General features: G+C 48.3%; 1 protein-coding gene across 2 annotated transcripts in view; it reads right to left on the bottom strand.

Moving 5' to 3' along the window:
* The window catches only part of wwp2 (WW domain containing E3 ubiquitin protein ligase 2), a 31,516-nt gene that overhangs the window by 9,146 nt on the left and 195 nt on the right, over window positions 1–22,175 (bottom strand). For both annotated transcript variants that reach the window (XM_056598354.1, XM_056598355.1), the window contains exons 2-11: window positions 21,199–21,280; window positions 19,579–19,735; window positions 19,161–19,282; window positions 17,423–17,560; window positions 12,820–12,898; window positions 11,856–12,028; window positions 10,746–11,022; window positions 10,273–10,362; window positions 7,076–7,250; window positions 1,061–1,115 (exon numbers count right to left, since the gene is read on the bottom strand). In XM_056598354.1, coding sequence (XP_056454329.1) covers window positions 1,061–1,115; window positions 7,076–7,250; window positions 10,273–10,362; window positions 10,746–11,022; window positions 11,856–12,028; window positions 12,820–12,898; window positions 17,423–17,560; window positions 19,161–19,282; window positions 19,579–19,735; window positions 21,199–21,268 — 1,336 coding nt within the window. In that variant the 5' untranslated portion in view covers window positions 21,269–21,280. The remainder of the gene's footprint in view (window positions 1–1,060; window positions 1,116–7,075; window positions 7,251–10,272; window positions 10,363–10,745; window positions 11,023–11,855; window positions 12,029–12,819; window positions 12,899–17,422; window positions 17,561–19,160; window positions 19,283–19,578; window positions 19,736–21,198; window positions 21,281–22,175) is intronic.

Raw genomic sequence — 22,175 nt, 5'->3', positions numbered from 1 at the left:
TTGGAGCCAGGGCTATAATGGAGGTTTCTACGTCTGCGAGGCCGCAACATGTTGAGAAGGCATCATGGGTAGGGGATGGGAGCCAGCGGCCCAATGGGAGCTTGGTTTGGGTGCAAAAGTAATAAAAGCTGGTTAGATAGAACATAAAATGTGCATTAGGCTTTGGGCATTTGGGGGTTGGATAAAGTGCATTTATCATGTCAGCAGCGCGGCCTCTGTAATTTAGCGTTTTGAGTAAAACGAACAAGGATGCAGCGCAAGTTTGCGCTTTAACAAGCAAAGTGTACACCGTGTCCACAGCCCTGACATCATAGACCTCAGCAGAGATTTTGTAGGTTTGGATCTGGGAGACAGTGCCGTTGGTGAGAGCTAGGAATCTGCCAAACCACTTGCAGCCCCGGGAACTCTGGGCTCTGCCCATGTTTGCCTAGCTCACTCGTCCATGTACGACTGCATTAAGCTTCTCGTGCACTTTCCAGCCTCGGAACCCCATGTTGGTCCATTGGGGAGAAATGTAGTCTGCCATGCGGCCGCTGCTGCGTTTGACAGATGGCTGGAGGGGCTGTGGACCATTACGTTCTCCTGCTAACTGTGACTCCAGCTAACCGGCGCTGGCTAATGAGCGAGGGCGCCGCTCTCCTTCCGCCTCAGGCCGCCCCCGCTTGGGACACCATTTGGCCGAGGCGAGGGGCAGCTCACACCACTTCCATTTTTCCCAATTAGAATCCATGCACAAGTAAAGGCAAACGGTTACAGCATTTTAAAAGGTAGAACCTTGATTTAATATTAATAATAGGGCTGGTCTGGTTTTCAGGTTCTATGTGTCAGAAAAAAATGTGTACTTAAACCTACGTGTGTGTGTGTGTGTGTGTCTGGCATGTGTGTGTGTGTGTGTCTGGCATATGTGTGTGTGTGTGTGTGTGTGTGTGTGTGTGTGTGTGTGTGTGTGTGTGTGTGTGTGTGTGTGTGTGTGTGTGTGTGTGTGTGTGTGTGTGTGTGTGTGTGTGTGTGTGTGTGTGTGTGTGTGTGTGTGTGTGTGTGTGTGAGAGAGAGAACTCACCCCATCCAGTAGGTAGTGTGCCCTGGGGGTCATTCTCCACAGGAGCCGCGGTGGACTGGGAAAGAAACACAGAGACAGGCCCGTTGCCGTTAGGACGTCGTCCGTTTCCACGCACCCATCGCAGACCGCCGCCACTGTCTCCAAGCCCCCCGCTGCCCCCCTGGGCAGCTCGGCCTCCCTCACTCTGTCTGTGAGGTCTGGCAGCGTTTACCCTCCTCCTGCCTCTCCCCCTCCATTAGACTGCGGCAGCGGGACGCTCTTCAAGCTGCCGGGCCAAGGTATTTCTTTATTTTTTCCTCATGATGAGCAAGGATGGCCCGCGAAAAAAAAAAAATAAGGGAGAAAAAAATGCTTAAATCTCGCATTTAAGCAGCGCATTTTTCGGTCTCGCCAGGCGTTCGGCCTCGCAAGGCCAAACCCCAGCCGCTCGAACGGGATAATGGCCGACTCATCGCCGGCGGCATGAGCACTCGGCTAGGGCTCCGGTACCCCTTAAGCACAGGGGGGGCTCAATGAGGAAGCAGACGAGAGCTGTGGCAATGCTGCTACGGCGGAGGACGACGGGGTTGGTGATGGTGGTGTCGGCTGTGGTGGTGGTGCTGGTGGTGGTGGTGGTGGTGAGATGGGCAGATGCCTCCTCTTCTGTGCAGCGGCCAGCCGAGACTGAGGAGGCTGGCCGGCAGGCTGCTCGTATGCCTTCCAAAAACTACACGCATGGTAGGAAGATATAAGAAAAAACAACCAACAACATGCTGTTCCAATGAGCTCACTGGCTGGCTCAAAGCCCCACCCCTCCCACACACACACACACACACACACACACACACACACACACACACACCCTAGCTCAGCCACCCCCACACCGTCAAACCCTCACCACCACCACCCTGGCACCCACCCCTTTAACCCTGCTCTGGAGGTCCTCCTCCTTCTCGCCCCCTCCCTCCCTCCCTCCCTCCCTCCCTCCCTCCCTCTCCCTCTCCTTTCGGACTGGGCTGTGAAAGTAGGCAGGGAGGTGCGATGTCTATGAGAAACTGAGGCAACATTCATACTGGTTCCAGACTGGACACCCCCCCCTCTACCCCCGCCCCCAGCCCAGCCACACCCCGCGCCCCGCCTCACCCCGGCCTGACAAAAGGCACCTTTATGCATCCCTGAGCCGACGTGAGCCACACTCACTCTGTGCACACTCACACACGCATAGGCCGACACACGTGCACACAAACGTGTGTGTTTTGAGTGCGTGCACGGGTGTGCATGCAGCCACTCCCGTGCACAACCCGGTGGAAAACTTCCCTTGCGAGGATGGTGAATGCTCATTCAATGTGAACACACCCTTCGTTTCAGCGCGCGCGCACACACACACACACACACGCACACACACAAAAAGGGCACAAATATAATTTTATGAACTTGGGTGGAAATGAAGCTGAAAAGAGCCTTTTGAGGACTTGAAGAGCAATGATGGTTTTCATGAACTAAAGGACCTCAAACAACCGGCCTCTTCATAGTGCTGCGACCAACAGCCCAATCACTATTAACTCAGATCCACCCCGTACCCCCCATAGGCCCCCCTCGCAAGAAGAGAACATATTACAGTACTCTTCCACCCCTGGCACCCGGCGACAACATTCAGAGAGGTGAGCTTGTTAGTGTGTGCTTGCGTCCAAACCGGGGCCCCTGCTGGAAAAACAACCAACAAGAACACATCTCAACGACCGCCGTTTTCCATACTCTTGGTCCCTCTCCGCTCGTACCTTTCCAAGAAACGCTGTTACACAGCACCACCGTTAAAATGGCACCCGTCACGAGTAGCCTGGCACCAGAAAAGGGATGTGTGTGTGTGTGTGTGTGTGTGTGTGTGTGTGTGTGTGTGTGTGTGTGTGTGTGTGTGTGTGTGTGTGTGTGTGTGTGTGGCTGTGTGTGTATTAGATGCCAGGTTCACTCCACGATGCAATTCCCCCAAACACATTGTGACTGGGGCCTCATTCGGGTGGCTTTTATCATGGAAACTCTAAACAGGGGGACGGAGGGGGAAGCAGCCTAGGGAACACGGGGCTGGGAGGGAACACTGGGGGGGGGGGGCAGCCGTAGCACGGTGGGGTTAACGTGTGGGGCTGCCGGCACCAAGCGTCGAGTGTGCGTTTGGGGGTATTTGAGACGTGCACCGGAGCACCCCTCAAATCGACGGGCAATCTCGGGCCCCTGGGTGGCCCCACCCTTCTGTTTAGCTTTGGGACTAATTGTGACTAAAAAAGGTAAAAGGAGAATATAATGGTGTAAAGATGACATCATCGCACGCGGCACGGCCCTCCGGAGGCTTCCGCGCCGGCTCCCAGATGGAAGGGGAATGAGATAGGAGGAGAAAATGGCAGGAGAGAAACCGGGGGGAGAGCGAGACGGCCGAGAGAAGGAGGTTATGAAAGAAAGCAAAATGGTGGCCAAAAGAAACGCTGGAGCAAAGCACGGCGACCAAGGATTCTGCCAAAAAGATCAGATAAAGCAGCGGCCCGTTAATAACCAGGTTTTGTAATAAATAAGTAGAATACAGATGCCAAATATCAAGGTATTGTATAAAATAAGTAGAATACACATGTAATACACACAGTAGTTGTAGCTAAGTAATGACCGCCCTGTGGTTTATCTGAATTGCATAGACGGCCTATCTAACCGCTGAACACATCTTGGGTCTTACTGGTACTCTGACCGTTGTAAAAGGGTTCTGTACTTGACTGTAGTTCACAAGGAGGGGAGGAGTGGACATTTCTACTCACCAAACAGGATTTATGCATGATATGGCAAAGAATTGTTAAAATGTATTGAAATAGACAGTCCAAAATACACAGCTCTAACATCATTATGCCAACAAACTCTCTGAAAGTTAATGTGTACAACGACCAGGAGAAATAAAGTTGTATTAACTCTACAAATAAAATCCATTTCAAATCCATAACACAGAAGTCTAGTTTATTATTAGTTCTTCCCTCAGCAAAATGATTTATTAATATTTATTCCAATGTATCCGTTTTAATGTAGTTAACGCACACATGACAGACGTCTTTGTGTGTTCAGGTTTATCGGTATAAGCTTTTCCCCACAGAGCGCAGAAAGCGTATATGTTCTGCAGTGTGGAACAGAGAGCATGTGTTTGACCGAGAGCAAACTCATGAAACCTCTCGGTCGGTGTGTGTGTGTGTGTGTGTGTGTGTGTGTGTGTGTGTGTGTGTGTGTGTGTGTGTGTGTGTGTGTGTGTGTGTGTGTGTGTGTGTGTGTGTGTGTGTGATGAGACACAGGACCATTTCAGGTGGTGCTGCTGTTAAGGGCCCCTGTTTCACGAAGAATGGACAGAGGCCCCCCAGAAGGAGAAGGAGGGGGGGGGGGGAGGGGGCACACTGTGTGCGTGTGTGGTAAAGAAATATTGATTTAGGAGCGACATATGGAGAGTGATCTATCTCTATCCACCATGTATAGAGTCAGGATATTGATAAAAGAAAAAAAATAAGAGCGGGAAATAAATAGACTTGTTAAAAGGGAGCAATACAAAGAAAAGGCGACTTTGGGTCTCAGAAGGGGGATAAGAGAGTTTATGGGGGTGAGCCGGAAAGAGCAGTTAATGATTGCGAGACTGCTTTCTCCTGGGTAACTAACGAGCAGCAATTACCAAAGGCAAGCCATTGTGTGAGTGTGCACGACGTGTATGTGTACGTGCACACACACACACACACACACACACAGACACACACACACACTCTAACAACAATTTAGACTGGGACACGCTTACAATAACAGGCAGGCCTGTATTTATATCCATGAGGATTGTTCTCAAAACCCATACACACTTTCACATGCACACTTGCCTGCATGGTCACTTCACGGTAGCCTTAGCCAGCGTTTACTTTATGATAAGTTGTAGTTTATGGCTATGTGTGAGAGTATCGATATGTGTGTGTCCATAACAGTGTTACCAACAGCCTAAGTGGGGGACAGAAGGCAACCCGCACACTGTCCCGCGCTGGGACAGAAATGTGCCACCTGACCTCCACATTACAGCTCTGTGAGCACATCTGAAGACACCCACACACACACACGGCGAGTGCCATACAGAAGATGTGAAGGGGCTCTGGGGCCCTTCCATGACCTTGTGTCTGTGTGTAGATGTTCATAAGCTAAAGGAATGAAGGCTGTGTGTTTTCGCGCCATGTTTACTTTTGTTCGTGCACCCCCTCTTGTAAAACCGGCTAATGTGCATGTGTGGCATGCTTATCTCGTTCACACGAGGCTGGCCCCATAAATAGCCGTCCCTATCAACAGAGAAGGGGGCATTCCAGAAGACGTCACCAGGAAGGAGAGGGCCAGGCTGGGCTGCTGGCCCCCCCTCAGCCAGGGTCAGTGAGGGCAGGGGGAGAGGGCGAGTGAGAACCCCGGTCTCACATCTGAAGTCATTCATCAAAACGTGTATCATTTCCCTCGAAATACAAGCTTTAGGGACAGACATAGAGCTAGGCTTAGGCCCAATCCCATTTATACGCCTTACCCCTTCCCATTCCCCCTTCAAAACAACGGGGAGGGGGAAGGGGAAGGGGTAAGGGGTAGAAATGGGATTTGGCTTTAGGGTGGTGGGGTGGAGCAGACAGACAGACGTGACGGATATGGACGGTTGAGCGGGGAATGGGAGGCCGGAGGCTATTGTCGGGTCCGCTGTGGAGGTGGGACTTATTTTTGATCGGTTGGTTAGAGGGACCGAGCTCATGGTCTTGTTTTAAGAGGCAATCTCAAAAGGTCCCTGTTCGTTCTCCTTGGCGTTACCTAAAACGGTACGCAGCCACACACGCGCAACGAGTGTAAGAGCGAGTTTCTTGCGTCTGCCATACCCTCTCTGGTGTATCAGCCACTGCTTGGTGATGGAAAACGCGTCATTCACTGTGATTCTAGTGCGTGACCGCTTGGGATTCTAGTGCGTGGTGGGAAAGTCGCCAGAAACACCCGGTTCTGAATACGCATAATACTGCAAACACAAGGGCTGTAAACAGTGGGACATAGGCTCAATCCCTCCTCTGGCGATAGATAGTGACTTTACTGAGATTTATTTACATTGAAATCTTTGGAGATCTTTGAGATTGTCACTTTAAGGCAAGCGGAAGCTTGGACAGAGCCAGGGGGTTTTCTCAAACACACAGACACACACACATGGTGGACGCAGGGAGTGGTCCACTTTTATAATAGGAGTGCTTAAACGTGGTTGATTTTACTAATGGGCCGTGCTTGGGAACACCCAGTTAAGAACCATCCGTTGTTTTTGTGCCAAAATACTTCTACTGTCTGGGTGAAATTTGACCTTGTCTGTTCTTCCACAGAAAGGACGGCCACTGTCAGGGAGATAGAGACACAACAGGCAGCTCCTTGGACGAACTCCAATGAAAAACAATAATAAAGAGTGCCACTAAAATTCCTTTACCATGCCCTCTACAGTAGGACTTTGGCCGACACGTCCGCTACGACCCAGCTAGTGCTTGAAAGCGATTATTATACATCGATGGCTGCACAATAAGGCAGCCTCATCCTATGAAGTTCTGGATGAAGCATAGAGTGACATAATGGCTGCTGCGGTTGAGTTGCAGGTGGAAGACATTTACAGCCCTCCGACGGGCTGCCTCCCAAGTGACCACGGCAGCAGGGGAGAAGGTAAAAGAGCGCAGTGCTTCATGGTATCAAAATGGATGTCCCAGTGGATTGAAAAGAAGAAGAAAAAAGAGGGAAACTCAAAAGGTTGTAGGCTGTTATTTAACATATATTATAAATATACCAAGCCAGCCCAACGAAGACATAAGACTAAAATAGCCCAGTCAATAGAAACGTTGCCTTGGAAAAGGGTACGACAAATTCCCTTTCACCTGGTTCCTTTCACCTTACATGACTGAAAGCCATGCATTAATTCAATTGTCGCCAACGATTGACCAGGCGGAGGGCCGGGGGGAGTCGGGGCTGGGTGTGTGGAGAGCCCCTGGCCCGACTCACCTGGTAGAGGAAGCGCTGGCTGAACTGCTGCATGGCGCCCTGCAGCTGGTTCCGCTGGCTCTGCCACTGCTCATAGTTGCGCACCGACTCTGCGGTGGGCCTCTGCCATGTGGTGGTCCTCGTGTTGTGGTCCACGTAGTAGAAGCGACCCCGCTGGTCCACACGCTTCTCCCAGCTTTGCCAAGAAACCGTAGGGAGGGGGGGGGGGGGGCAAGAGAGAGAAAGAGAGAGAGAGTTACTACCACAGGTCACTGTTCGGTAGAGGTGTCATGTGGACATATGTGAATGATCTTTGCAGCTTTGCTTTGTGCAATCTGGATCCTATTGAGTCAGCCTACTCCAGCCGTACCCCAAACAGCGACACACTTATTCACTTGACTCCCAAATAAATCTCAGGTCACTTGTGTGTGTGTGTATACATAAATATACACACACACACACACACACACACACACACACACACACACACACACACACACACACACACACACACACACACACACACACACACACACACACACACACACACACACACACACACACACACATATATGAAGTAGACAAGTTTATCCTCAGGAAGCGTTTGAAAACATGATTGCAGAGCCCGGCTTCTCCTCACAGTGACGCTCCCGTTTTCCTATCTGTGAGTCACGAGCGTCAGCATTCCGCCGAGAAAGCAGCGGAGGCTCCCGCCTGCTAGCCGAACCAATACTAAGGTCACCTAGGTGGGGCCAAGAGGCACACGCTCACACACGTCCTCTGAGATCTCCATCTCTCGCTGTCTTGTGGAGAACGGAGGGGAAAGGCGGTTGGACAGGACGTAAACCTTTCAGCTTGCTTCCCCTCTCATGCTGGTTCTCAGTCAGGAGGACATTTAATCCAGGATAATGAGTGGGGTTCTGTCAGCCAAACCATTTGGACCAGAAGTTGCTTGGCTCTATTTGGTCTACTTAAGTTTCCCACTGTTTTTTGGTTGTTTTTTTGCGAATGAACCAAAGTCAAATGGACCACCTGGGAGCTTATTTCATTGGACAGTTTGGTTGATGACTGATTCTGCAGGAAATTAACTTTGGGATTTTCGGCATGGGTGTAGCTACCACATTTCGGATTAATACATGGAGTTGCTGTCTGGCAACATAGCCTCCTCACAAGACCACCAGAGAGAATGTATCCGCCAGATAGAAACCGATCCACAGAGTCTTCATGTTCAGGAAGACAGTGTCTATATGATTTGAATGAAACTGCACTCCCTACATGGTACATGCATGCGTTTGGCTCACATCTGCCGTTTCTCAATTTTGGCATGGGGTCGTGTTCGCATCCACCAACTCACCTCACCTTAGATCACTTGGAAGTAGACAGATTTACAATTACTACCGGCTCACGGCATTATTTGATCCACACCAGGGTCTGAATGACATCACTCACACCAACACAATTGAATCAAACCAAAATGACCAAACAATCCCCAGGCGATTGAACCACAGAACTCCTGCCAAGGTTCTGGTGGGAAATTGATTTGTTCAGGGACGTCAATAATACTACACACATCCCAGAGTGGTTGTACTCCAAATATTACGATGTGCGTGCGGTTCTCTATCTAGACATTACCAAAAACCTTATTTCAACGCTAGCACCATAGCTTCCAAAAATGAAGGCCAGTTTGGGAGCAGTACTGTGGGAAAAACAACACAGTTGCTTAATGTAAGGAAATTAGGCAGGCCTATGTGGGATAACAGCAGTTTCGCTTGGTCAGGGCTCACAATAAAATAGCTCCAAGTTCCAGGCCAGACAGAGAAAAAAAAAGATCTATGATCCAAGTATTGGCTAGTGATTCTTTAATAAAGGCCAGCAGCTTACACGGGAGACAGAAGCAGCCTTTGAAAGGATGAGTCAGTGCCACTTTGTTTTACATTGGAAAAGGTGTCTGGAACACGATCTGAGGCCAACACAGAGTAACGACCCTAGGCCTCTAAAGCCAGGTACAGACAGAGAGAGAGAGAGAGAGAGAGAGAGAGAGAGAGAGAGAGAGAGAGAGAGAGAGAGAGAGAGAGAGAGAGAGACAGAGACAGAGACAGAGACAGAGACAGAGACAGAGACAGAGAGAGAGAGAGAGAGAGAGAGAGAGAGAGAGAGAGAGAGAGAGAGAGAGAGAGAGAGAGAGAGAGAGAGAGAGAGAGAGAAGGGTTCCCCAGTTTGAAGAACCACCATCCAAACAAACGGTATTATTATTTTAGCTGGATATTATTTCATCTGTTATGTTAGCTGACCATTAGCGGATGACGGCTGTGGTGGGCCCTGGTCTGCGAGGCTGGGGTTCATTTTGGTTGTTTTAGGTTTCTGCCAATTCTATCGATGACTCAGACGGGAACGTCAGGGGCCTCTGATATAGTGCTAAGAGACCCTTCCAGCATGACTGGAGCCATGTCCCAACAAGGGCTGACCAGCCACGTCCCAGGATGGCTTCCATTAGTTAGAGAGGGGGGAGCATCCCTCCTAGCTAAACAGTTCCGTGTGTGTTTCTTTGTCCGTGTGTGTCTGTGTATGCGTGTGTTTGTGTGTGTGTGTGTGTGTGTGTGTATAGAGAGGGAGCACTTAGCTAAGCACAAGGTTGCTAATTGATCCCGTGAAAGGGGCAGGGGAGGCGGGCGGCTGGGGGTTTGGCAGGGCCACGTATGTTCTTGTGCAGGGGCCGCATACGAGCCTAAGAAAGGGCCTTTGTTCTCGGGGGGGGCCCCACAATTCACTCCTTCCCTCTCTGGAAAAAAACTAAGATAGGCTGGGGGGGTCGAGTGTGTATGTGTGAGCGTGCATGCCGTATGCGTGTCTGTGTGTGACTGCTTTTTTCCCCCCCGAAAAAAAAGCCATCTCTCCCCTCACTCTCTTTAACATGGTCCGGTGTGCCCGCACACACAAATCAATAATAAGTGTGCCATAAAAGAGCTGGCTGTGGTCGTGTTGGTAATGTGGTCATTGATGCAGCGAGATATCCCCTAGGCTTTCCCAACCAGAATAACATCAGCCTTGCTAATCACAGACACAGTAGTTGGAGTTGGGACCCAATGAGACTTCCATACACACAGTTTTTAGTTCCTGTGTAGGTCAGTTAGAGTAACAAGAGTCCAGGCGGATGTTTGAGCCAGGCGGAAGACGTATACACACAAGCTAAATAACTGAATCGATACATGGTCGCATACCCCGGGGGCAGTGGTCTTTCCCAGGTGGTGGTTTTGGTGTTGTGGTCGACGTAGTAAACTCTGCCGTGAGGCAGCACTCTCTGCTCCCAGCTGGAGAGAGACAAGAGAGAGAGAGAGAAGAAGGAGAAGAGAGAGAAGAGAGAAGAGAGAAGAGAGAAGAGAGAAGAGAGAAGAGAGAGAGAGAGAGAGAGAGAGAGAGAGAGAGAGAGAGAGAGAGAGAGAGAGAGAGAGAGAGAGTAAAAGAGAGGGACAAAAAGGAGGCAGAGACTTGAATCAGAATCAGTTATCAATAAAAACGAATACCTATAAAAACACAACAACCACGGGTCACGCTCCAAAAAACATGCTGATCAAACCCAGCTGCTCCGCACCAGACTGCCCCTGATGACCCCGAGCTGCCCCACCCAGCCAGCAGACACCCCCCCACCCCCACCCCCACAGTACCGCTGCCGCCCCAGCCCGGAGCGCCTTACCCCGCCGGGAGAGAGTCGCTGACCAGCTGCTCCGTGGCGGCGGCGGCGGGCAGCTCGGCGCCCGAGGCGCCGGCCGGCCCGGGCTCCGTCGGGGGCGCGAGGATCGGGGCCTCCTGGGCCAGGGAGGGGCTGCTGCCGCTGCTGCTGCTGCTGCCCCCGCTGGCCGCCGCGCTGGCTGGGGCCGGCGACCTGACGGACGGGGAGGCCGGGGGAGGGGTGTGGCAGGCGGGGCCGGCCCGGCCGTTCTCCAGCCCGTTGGCGGTCAGCTCCGCTTTGGCTGGGGGGAGAGGGGGGGAGGGAGGGGGGAGAAGGGGGGAGAGAGGGGGGGAGGAGAGGGAGGAGAGGGGGGGAGAGAGGGGGAGGGGGGGGAGAAGGGGGAGAGAGGGGGGGAGGAGAGGGAGGAGAGAGGGGGAGAAAGGGGAGGGGATTAGAAGGCGTTCTAAGATCCCCCTTCTGATCATAGGAGGGCGCTGCATTTATTGAGGTTCTCCTCGATGCCTCAATTTGAATTTAACTAAAATAAAGAAGTACAATGTGGCTGTAAGGAGCTGGTTCAGTTCTTAGGTGAAACAAAAGGCGGCACTTATTTTGGCCTCCAACCATGGAGACTTAACGTGTGGTCCAGGCATGTTAAACCTGACGACCCGTCTGCTGGTTCTCCCGGTTGCTTATCTGTGCCGGGGGCCAGTTGGAGGAGCTGAGAGGGCTGTCAGCTGATGTGGTGCACCTGTGCAGCTTGGGCCTGCAGGTTCCCTCAGGTGGACCACATCAGCCCCTCCCGCTCTCTCCCCCCACAGGCAGGTTTGGTTTTCAATTTGTTTTTGTTGTGCCTTGTCTGGGGCTCAGTCAAATGGCGTTTATCTTGTTAAACTCTAGGTTGTGTTTACACACCAAATCCTCAAAGCACACCATCCGCTCATCCCCACTAATTACACCGATTCCATGGTATCATTCTCATGTCTCATTATCTTATTTCTAATAAATATCATACATTATCATTTAATCATTCGCAGACTCCTATCTGTGTTATGGCCAGTTGAGCCTGGTCGTTCCACTCTACACACCCAGAACCCAGGTAACCGGGGGACGGTGGGGGGGGGGCTTCAGTACCTGTGCTGCCTCCAGGGCTGCCGTGGGACACCTTGGAGGGGCGGGGCCGCCCGGACGGTGTTGACCCGGCGACGGGGCCCGGCTCCTCGCCCAGCTCCCCGTTGGTCATGGACCCCCCTCTGGCCGGCCCCGGGGACCCGCCCTGGGACCCCCCCGCTGAGAGCCGGTTGCTTCTGTAGGAGGGGGAGACATTAAAGGAACGGAATGGCGGGAGAATTATTTTTGAACGTATGTGAACGCATGGGTGTCAATGCTGCCAAGAAAAACGTTGCGCATAAAGGAGACAAAATAAAAAGAGGGAGTGAGGGATGGAGCCGGGATACAATGGTGTGTTAGATATAGCTTGAGCTCCACTGAAAATACACTCATACTTTCCGAAGGCTAAATATAACCCTACTTCTCAGACAAGAACATTTTTACAATGAAAACACAATTTTCATGACATTCCCCCCCAGGGCTGTGGAATGCCACTGAGGGGGCTCGGAGAGCTATCATTACCGAGCTGTGGGCGCGTCAATGTCAACTGTTTTATGAACAACAATAAGGAGGCAGGGGACACTTGAGAAACAGGGGGAAGGCTATACATGCGCACGCACGCACACGCACACACACAATGATCATAAACATATGGCACTTAAAAGGCCATTGAGCTGACAAAAGCTTCCACAGGCCCAGTTAGTTCCTCCTGGCCTCTGTTCAACCCTCCCCCCCAGTGAAGTGCTAAATGAAAACTATCTGCATGTATCATTATGCTGCTGTCATGGCGGGCTACCATGGCGGGTGTGTGTGTGTGTGTGTGTGTGTGTGTGTGTGTGTGTGTGTGTGTGTGTGTGTGTGTGTGTGTGTGTGTGTGTGTGTGTATGAACGGACCAAAAGTTCTGCTGAATTTTGACAAAAGAAAAAAAAGTTCATTTGAATACAAATTGAATGCAACATTATAATGTGTGGTTTGTGCGTGCGTTACCTGCTGCGGGGTACGGCTGCGGCGGGAGTCTCTTCACTTTGGGTTCTCCTCAGGCCGGGTCTGTCTGACTGCAGCATCTCTGCAGAGGCACACGAAAGCAGCAGGAATGATTTCACCACAGGGTTATCAGCACACAGCTATTTTAAAAGGGCTAGCCATAATAGCACTGTGCAGAAACCATGGAGACGGAACCAAACACAGCTTATTACAATTGGTGGTTTATTTGTTTATTTGGCTTTAATTGTGGCTGGTTGAAGTCGTTCGCCATACAACCGATTGGTTCTAGTAACAAAAAGATCTAGTAGAGTCCAACGCTGGCCTGGCAAGTGATACACCATGTATATCACGCTTTCATCTTAATCAGGGCCACTTAACCAACTCAGGAGAGCCAAAATTAAACTTCTCACAAATAATGAAACCTAATGTTTTCCGATGAACCCTGCTCTATGGGAAACACTGCAAACCAGTTTCCTATGGTGGTGGGGAGGGGGGGGGGCTTGGGTGCTGAGGCTGGGAACAAGATCTGCACTGAAATTAATAAAGTCCTACACAGAGCTCAGAGACGGCGCGAAGAGAAAATAGTCTGTAGTGACGCAGTGACTTGATGGTCCTATTATTTTTTAAAGCCGTAAAACTGTTAATAATGGAACCCATACTGTATAGACTCAAAATCCATGAGGCAATGAAAGTAAAGCCGGTGGTTTAATAGAGACCATTCATCCCTGTAAATAGCATATGGCCAGTGCTGTGGCTGTGTGTGTATACGGCTGTATATACGCCTGTGTTTGAGTAGGAATATAGGGGTGCGTGTGTTTAAGTGAGTTTCGGGGGATGTGTGTACGAAAATGTCTGAGTGCCTGGGTGTCTATTGCTGCGTGTATGTGTATGTTTCTGTTCGTCTTACAGTATGCGGTCGATGAGTGTGAGGGAATGTGTGTGACTGTCCGCTTGCTCCAGACCGCGTCTGAAACCTATATGCTATAGCATACTTTCATTATCACTCACAAATTCCCTCGCACTCCAATACGCATAAATAGGAGTGAAAGATGTGCAGTGTGTGTGTGTGTGTGTGTGTGTGTGTGTGTGTGTTTGTGTCTTTCGAAGGTGTGCTTGTGTGTGTCCAACATTCACACCTGGAACATGGCATCCTGAAAAGGGCTTTGCTGTTTGCACAAATATCATATGGAAGGCAAATGTTCCCCCTCATTTCTGACACAAACACACACACACACACACACACACACACACACACACACACACACACACACACACACACACACACACACACACACACACACACACACACACACACACACACACACACACACACACACACACACACACACCTTTTTCTGCGCTATGAAAGAGCTACTTGTAAGTTGCTCCAGTGGACACAAAAAAATTAACCACACCATAGAGGAGAAATCATGGTGTCATAGCCCCCCCCCCCAACCCATCCCGCCCCACACCCCTCAATGCAGCGCAGTCTCTACATGCCTGTGTGTCACGTAGAGGAACGGTGTGAATCTAAGCATTTGTTTGTGTAATGAAGTTATGCTACATCAAAGCAGAATGTTTTTATATTTTGTTCGCATACGGGAATCTTTAGTTTTGTTGTACAAAGGGTTTCGAGCACCTTCCACACACCAGTTCAGCTGGAGTGTGTTCAGTTGTCATTCGTGCACAAGCTCTCTTTTCTAATACCACCAGGAGTACGAACAGCAACAGCGATGAATATGAGCCTTCACAATACATCTGTATATGTAGAAATAAGGGCGGCATAATGATAGAAACAGGATACCGTTTTGTTTAGTTTTTTTCAATTTTCCGAAGATCAGTTTCCAATCCAATGGTTTCAACAGGCGAAAAAGGCAATAGTATTGCTGTGCGTGTACACAGAGTAGCATCAATATAGGATTAGGACCTACAGTATATGTTTGGCAGTACTGGGTCTTTGAGTGTGGCTACGTGTGTGCATTTGTGTAAATAAGGAAAAGGGTGTATGCATAAGGTTTTTGAGTTCACATTGACTGCGTGTGCTTGTTTGTGTGTCTAACATGTACAAGATGTGTTTGTCCACACTCCCCAACCTCAGCTCCTGGGTTTCTCCACCTTTCCTCCCAAAGGTTGGTTTATAGTGTGTGTATGTGTATGCGCGCGTGTGCGTGTGTGTGTGTGTGTGTGTGTTTGTGTGCCAGGGGGAAATGAGTGCAACCTCCAAACTAACAGAGGTGCATTTAGTGCGTGAACAGAGGGCCTTAACAGCAACGGGGCAGGGGAAAAAAAAACACTCCAACCTTTATCCAATTCATACAGCTACCTCCCAACACACACACACTTTGAAATGTAAAACACAAGCACATGTGTCTGGGCGAGAATCAAGCAATAGATGAGTGTCCACGTACAAGACCATAATGCACACCCCCCCCCCCCCCCCCCCCTTTGGCAAAACAGAGCTCAGAGGTTAACCTTGCGACCCCCCCCCCCTCCTCCCAGCTTGGTTCATACAGCTTCCTGAAGAGCAGCCGCTCTTCCATGCCAGTAGTTACTGTTACAACCCCCCTCCCCTGCCTCAGCCTCACAGGGAACTGATTGTACTGGCGAGCTGAAGGCAATGAAACCCAATGGTGCCATTGTAAGAACCAAATTACACAAAAGCTCTCACAAACGTCTTCCGTCATCGCATGTCTATATTTGGGAGTCAGTGAGCAAACTCCTTCCCATAAGCTAGACTAGACCTATGACTCACACGTACAAAACACTGCAACGTACACGCAGAAACATAGAGACACATACTCACATACTTACAGGCATGCAAATGAAACACACATCACCGTATGTGTGTTGCAATAGCTTATGACTACATTAAAGCCCGCGGATAATTAATTTGTTTGTTTCCTCAGCTATATTGAATGTGAATCAATATCAAGAAGGAGGTAAATATTGAGTGCTCTAAGAGTTTGCAAGAAGTTTGTTAAAATCCTGGAGATTCCGAAACATCTTTGCAGGTCATTGCAATTATATTCTGAAGTATGGGGTATATGCAGCATCTCTGTACCCAACCCATTCAACTTAGACGCAGTTCTATTAGAGCAATATAAGCCTTCTCTGTCATAACCACCCGCACACACCCACACACACCTTTACCGCTGTCGACATATACTCAACATGAACAAAGACACACATTTATGCAGCAATGTGTGTGTCCCCACACTGACCAACGTATCGCGTGTGTTTATCCACCAGAACACACTCTGGCCTCTGTGAACCGTGGTCTGCATGACAAGCCTCTGTGTGTGCACGTGTGTGCGTGTTTGTGTGTGGCCGTGTGCAGGGCTGACGCACACCGGAGCGGAGATGCTGGGACCCCGGAGGGGTTCGGGACTCCGGGGTCCATAAAAGCCGGCCAGAGGACGCGGTCTGACTCAGGAGTTTGTCCATGTTCCCGTGGGCTGCCATGGGAGAGCGGTTTACAGTCAGGAGTAGGGCTCAGACCCATTGGGAGGGAGAGAGAGAGAGGCAGAGGGAGGGAGGGAGAGAGAGAGTAGGGGGGCGCTGATTGAACCCATGTTTAGTTGACCCCTCGGGTTAGTATGTAATTACTGCTTTGGAAGACTGCCGTGCATCTAGAGGCAAAGTTACGGTAACGAAAACTAATGTCGGAAAACCAAAAGTAAACACAATGGCCAGTATCACTGCGGGGAAGTCAGACTGTGGCTGACTGTGTGTTATTTTTTTATTTCTTTAATTCGAGGAGGCTAGGTAGCGTTGTCGGCGGGTGGTGTTTCGGTTTGTTAACACAACAGTGGGAATTCTGACGCCACGGTGAAGCACCCTAAGCGACACGAGGTGCGCCCGAAGCCGGCGGCGACTCGTTTTGAGGCCCCTCGGCACAAACCTCTCCGACACGGGCACGGGGCCGCTCGGGATCCGGGGGAGGAACTCTACAGACCCGAGGGAGTGGAGGGGCCGGGTGGGAGGGCAGGGGAGTCCCAGTGCGCTCACTGGGTACAGAGTGAGGGCCTACATGGACATCCACGATAAAAATGTGCTCGCTGGGCTCTCTGGTCGGTGTGAGTGGCTCAGCGCCGGTTACATCAGATACAGTATGGTGGAGACATTGAAGAGAGGCCAGGGACGAGAGGGAAGGCGACACGGCTTCGTAGGCAGCCTTATTCGTCTTGATAAAAGTGTCTTGGTTTTCGCTGTAGACTGAGTGAAGATGTGTGTGTGTGTGTGTGTGTGTGTGTGTGTGTGTGTGTGTGTGTGTGTGTGTGTGTGTGTGTGTGTGTGTGTGTGTGTGTGTGTGTGTGTGTGTGTGTGTGTGTGTGTGTGTGTGTGTGTGTGTGTGTCCCAGTTTGAGAGTGTTTCATGCAATTAGTCTCCGCCTTGGCTGTGAAGGGAATTTATTACCTTTTCTGTTTCTGAATATCCTCTGTGCTTTACCGCAGCACAAGTCTTTACCTGTGTCTCTGTGAACATGCCTTTGAATATAGCTTCTATATGTGCACGTATATATATGCGTGTGTTTTCGTTTATGCGTGAGTGTACAGATACCCGTGTGTGTGTGCGCGTGTTCAGTAAAAAAAAAGGCGGGACTCACTGTCTGTTGCCATGCTGCCATTGGGCAGGGAGCCCAGATCAACAACCAGGCCGTCCAGACACACGGTGAGCTCGCCTCCTGCTACAACTGAGCCTTTGTTCTCCGTCTGCAGCACCAGACTCAGCTGCACATTCTCCACTGGAAGGGGGGGGGCACGAAACAGTGACAAGGGAGAGAGAGAGAGAGACACACACACACACACACACACACACACACACACACACACACACACACACACACACACACACACACACACACACACACACACACACACACACACACACACACACACACACACACACACACACGTAGTAAGTGCAATATATAAACTGCAGGGATTTTGGAGAGTTTTCATTCAAACAACTTATTCAACAATCAATAATACCAAACATTTAAAAAGTGTAAACCATAACGTCATTAGCCATAACTTGCAGCAATCTAAATTCAAATTCAAATGCTCGTATAAAGTAAGCCAATAATCACCCAATAAAAGAGCAAGACATCAGCTGTCCTTCGTTTAGTTTATTTTAATAACCAATCCATTTTCAATAACCAATTAATCAAAAGTGTTAATGCAGCCTAATAAGAATCAGCAGTCCCTATGCTCAGATCCTTCCTCACATACTTATACATAAGGAACGCTCCACATTTAAAAGCCACAAAAAAAAGAAGTAGCAGCTTTTTTTCAGCCAGAAACAAGTCTATTTACAACCGCCCAGAAAAGCCCCACACACGGCGCTGTGTACAGCTCCTGGATGTAACCATGCCACTGTGGGATGTCTGTGTGACTTTCAGGCCCCAAGAAAGCTTTTCATTAGGTGGCATTAAAGAATCACAGGCTGTAAGCAGAGGCCTGGTACACAAATAAAGTGTTGGTTGGTTTATAAACAAATCAAGAACAATTTCTGGTAAACTTTGACCAATATGTCACTCAAACAGCCTAACAACAAGCCAATCCCTGAACAGCAGTAAACATAAAATCGGGAGGGGTCAGGTGAAAAGGTAGTTCATAGGGATGTTCTGCATAAGTCAGATAGCCGACTAGCGTTGCTGCAATTGCTAGGCGGCAACAGAAATGATAGTCGGTTAAATAAAAAAACAATTCTGAGAAAAGGAATTTATCCTGAGATCTGAATCTCAACCAGCCATACATTGAAGTACATAATTCATTTAATGGTATTAAAAAACATCTCGTTATTTATCTAATAAGGCTATTTCATAAGATCGGGTTCACTATACTCCAGGCCGTTCTCGCCCCAGTCCCGGAGCGATAGATAAATCAAAACAACGATGTTCTTGATGATCATGTGTTGACAGACTAGTTATTTTGGATTATTGCTTAAAAACACGTTCAAAACTAGACAACGCCTTATAACTGTTGACTCCTCCAACAACCAGTAAACTGGTGTAATCTGGAACATATTCGCTACAGGGGAGCGGCGTGCAATGATGCATGTCGGAAATGCTTTACAACCTGGTTAAAAAAAATTGACCGTGTTATGAAAAAATGATATGAAGCATTTGAAAAGGTTCTTATAATCATATAATAATTTGAAAAAAATTATTGGGAGAACAAACCCCAGGAGTTAACTAGTGCCATTTCTTGCTTGACACCGTAACAAATACAAAGGGAGAGAAGGAACATAGAATAGCCATGATCGGGGGAAAATACGAGTCCTGAGGGTTGAAGATAAGGGGTTGAACGTCAGAGAGTGAGAGTGTGTGCGTGGGGCCTTACTTTTGCCATGGTGGGTGCGCAGTGTGTCCAGTAGGTCTATGGTGGCACTGCCCAGTAGCTCCTTCCTCAGGGTGTGACAGCTCCACAGCTTCAGGTCGAGGCGACTCTGAGGGGTCACGTTGCTACGAAGCGCAAAGAACCAACACCAGTCAGGGAGAAAAGGGTCCATTTCTCTGATATTTGATTGTGGAACGCACCAAACCACTACTTCAGTTAACACATTATTATTACTAATTCATATTTAATATATATACGTTTTCTCACATTATACAGACTGATATTTGAAATAAAGACGACATCATACTGAACATAATAATTAAATATTATATCATGTATATTGACAACTGTATTTACCAAATATTTATATTACATTACAAACAAGTCCACGGCTTTGCCATGTTTTCCAACGGTTGCTTACAGGGTGAGGTCCTCGTTCCACTGCAGTTCCAGGTGTCCGCTGCGTTTGCCTGTCTTCTTGGTCTCGCTGGACAGGCCGTCGGCGGTCACCTCCACAAAGGAGCTGAGCCGCGAGCTGCGGCTGGGCAGCTTCGGGGACTGCGGCTTGGCCGAGACCACTGTGGAAGGGAAGAGAGTCAACACCCGTTCATATGCACATTATATATATATATATATATATATATATATATATATATACATACACACGATTAATTACCAGGTATAATAAAGGAATATTGAATCTTGTCCAATAAAACGACATTTTATTATCAGTAGCTTGGGAAATAGTATTTTAACGAGGAGCACGTAAAACATGCATTAAAATATGTCCATGTTTGCCTGTTCAGAGTCTCTGTGTAGTCAGACTCTAATGATCCACTGGATGACTTTATATTCACATTATATTTTGACAGCACATGATGTTTTAGCCCTTTCAATGTTGGGGAAATAAGAGTTAACAGGTAAGGGTCACATCGCCCCCTAGCTGAGATAAGAAAAATATCAGTTGGAACTTGATTTTTCCTTAAGGGATTGTTTAAGAACATCATTCTTTGTTTAAGGCATCAGCAAAATACAAGAAATCCCTACAATCCAGTAATATCTGACAATTCACAAAGAGTAACAGATAATAAAGCAGAGTAATTCTCTAAATGGGCTAAATAAAGGACAGGGTTAGGTAATCCTGAGCTTGTTGAGATCCGTGTAGTGACCCTCCCATGTACTCTCACAGGATAAAATACCCTCCCTGCTCTGAAGAACATGTATATATTGCCCACCTCACAGCCTTCTTGCTTCTCTAAAGTTTTGCTGGTGATGACGTGAGGCACAGTGACATACTTGAAAGGATTCAAGTATGGTGTTTGTTTGTGACAGTTGATGATTATTGGGGATTCAGGCATTGTCGTAATGCTCATAGTAAATGCTCCTGATTTAATGTATATTCTTAAACCTAGTAATGAAGATGATAAAATTGACATGAAATGTATGAATATGGACCAGTATTTCACTTCTTCAGAGCCTTCCCCGGATGAATCAAAAATATTGCTAACTTTTTTAAGGCTTTGTGCATGAGTATCCTTTTCTTCTGGCTCTGAGGTACCTTGATTGTCCATTGATGTTTGTGTTAAAGAGGACTGCTTTATACAATGAGAGCAGGCTCTGATGGTTTTCATTCATTCCATTCCAAAGAAATACAACACTTGTGGGCTGATCTTATGCCGCTTTTATTGGTAGAGTAAAGGCAGATTCGGGAAGCCAACACACCCTCGACGATGACCTGGTGATACCATTTGATCACAGCGGATGATAGAAACTGGATCAACAAGCTGAATAGAAGCATTCTGCATTCGCTACAGTTTACCCTAGAAAATGGTAAAAGGCCGATTTGAATGTCGATAACTTTCTACAGCTTGTCGAGAATATTATCACTGATTGTTGACTTCTTATACCATCCCGCCCATCCATCATCTACCCCAAAAATAACAGAGCCCGGCCCCCTCTGGTCCTCAGCATTAAGATGCTGTCCAAGTTTCTTAAGCAGTGCATCTTTATTTGGCTTGAGAGGAACAGGATGGATGGTTACCTTTCAAGGTCAGTTGAGACTTCTCAGTGGTCTGGGCACTGCCAGGTCTGGTCACGCTGGCAGCTGCCATTGCATCACAGCTCTTGAAAACAGCACAGATACAAGAAGCACATGCACAGATACATAGATTAGCATTTGTCCAAGTACTGACTTGCATACAGGCTGGCATATGTAGGCCTAAAAAATGTAATGAAAAGATAGGCAACCTCATGCAATGCGTTGGAGTTTTTCAAAAGGAGCCACAATATAATCAGTTAACTTGAGATGAAAAACACAAAATATGAGAAAGCATTTAATAGTTGTATGTGGCATCATAGAAAAATAAGAATCGGTCTATAGAATATTGAAAACATCGCAGAGATGAAAATGCATACAATAGGATGAATATAAACGATCACCTACGTTAATCTCTAGTTTATTCATTTACATTGGCAGATCTTGAATGATGATGATCTTGTTAGACATTGAAGAAGACGGAATCAGAATGCCTACATTAGCGAATACAAGCACTACCATATCGATACGCCTTTAACATACTGGGACAGATGTTTGGAGACTGCATTGGAATCATTGTCATACCCTTCAAAATGAAGTCACGAATCACACAAGTAGACGCGAACAAATCGTTAAATTATTATGGTTCCCTTTTGAAAGGGTTGTCGTACTGCGGTGAACTCTATATTTTAAGTGACTCTACCAAAACAAAAGGCACGTCCAAACACAACCTATGTCAACAAGCCCACTGGCTTGCCAGCATCATTTGCGCAATATAAGAGGTGCGTAACAGATTCCCAGATCTATTCAATATTTCAGTATACGTCTTCTTTGTTATTGTCTCCATATTTAAATAACCTTCCCTGCGTGCTCATTACAAACATGGATGATGATCAAGGCATTTAACCTTATATGCTACAGATACAGCTAGCCGTTAGCCAGCTGCCTCCTGGGGCTCTGACAAAAGGACAATGATAAAACCT

This window comes from Gadus chalcogrammus, chromosome 9, assembly GCF_026213295.1.
Source record: "Gadus chalcogrammus isolate NIFS_2021 chromosome 9, NIFS_Gcha_1.0, whole genome shotgun sequence".
Taxonomy (NCBI): Eukaryota; Metazoa; Chordata; class Actinopteri; order Gadiformes; family Gadidae; genus Gadus; species Gadus chalcogrammus.
This window is presented reverse-complemented; position numbering and strand designations above follow the sequence as displayed.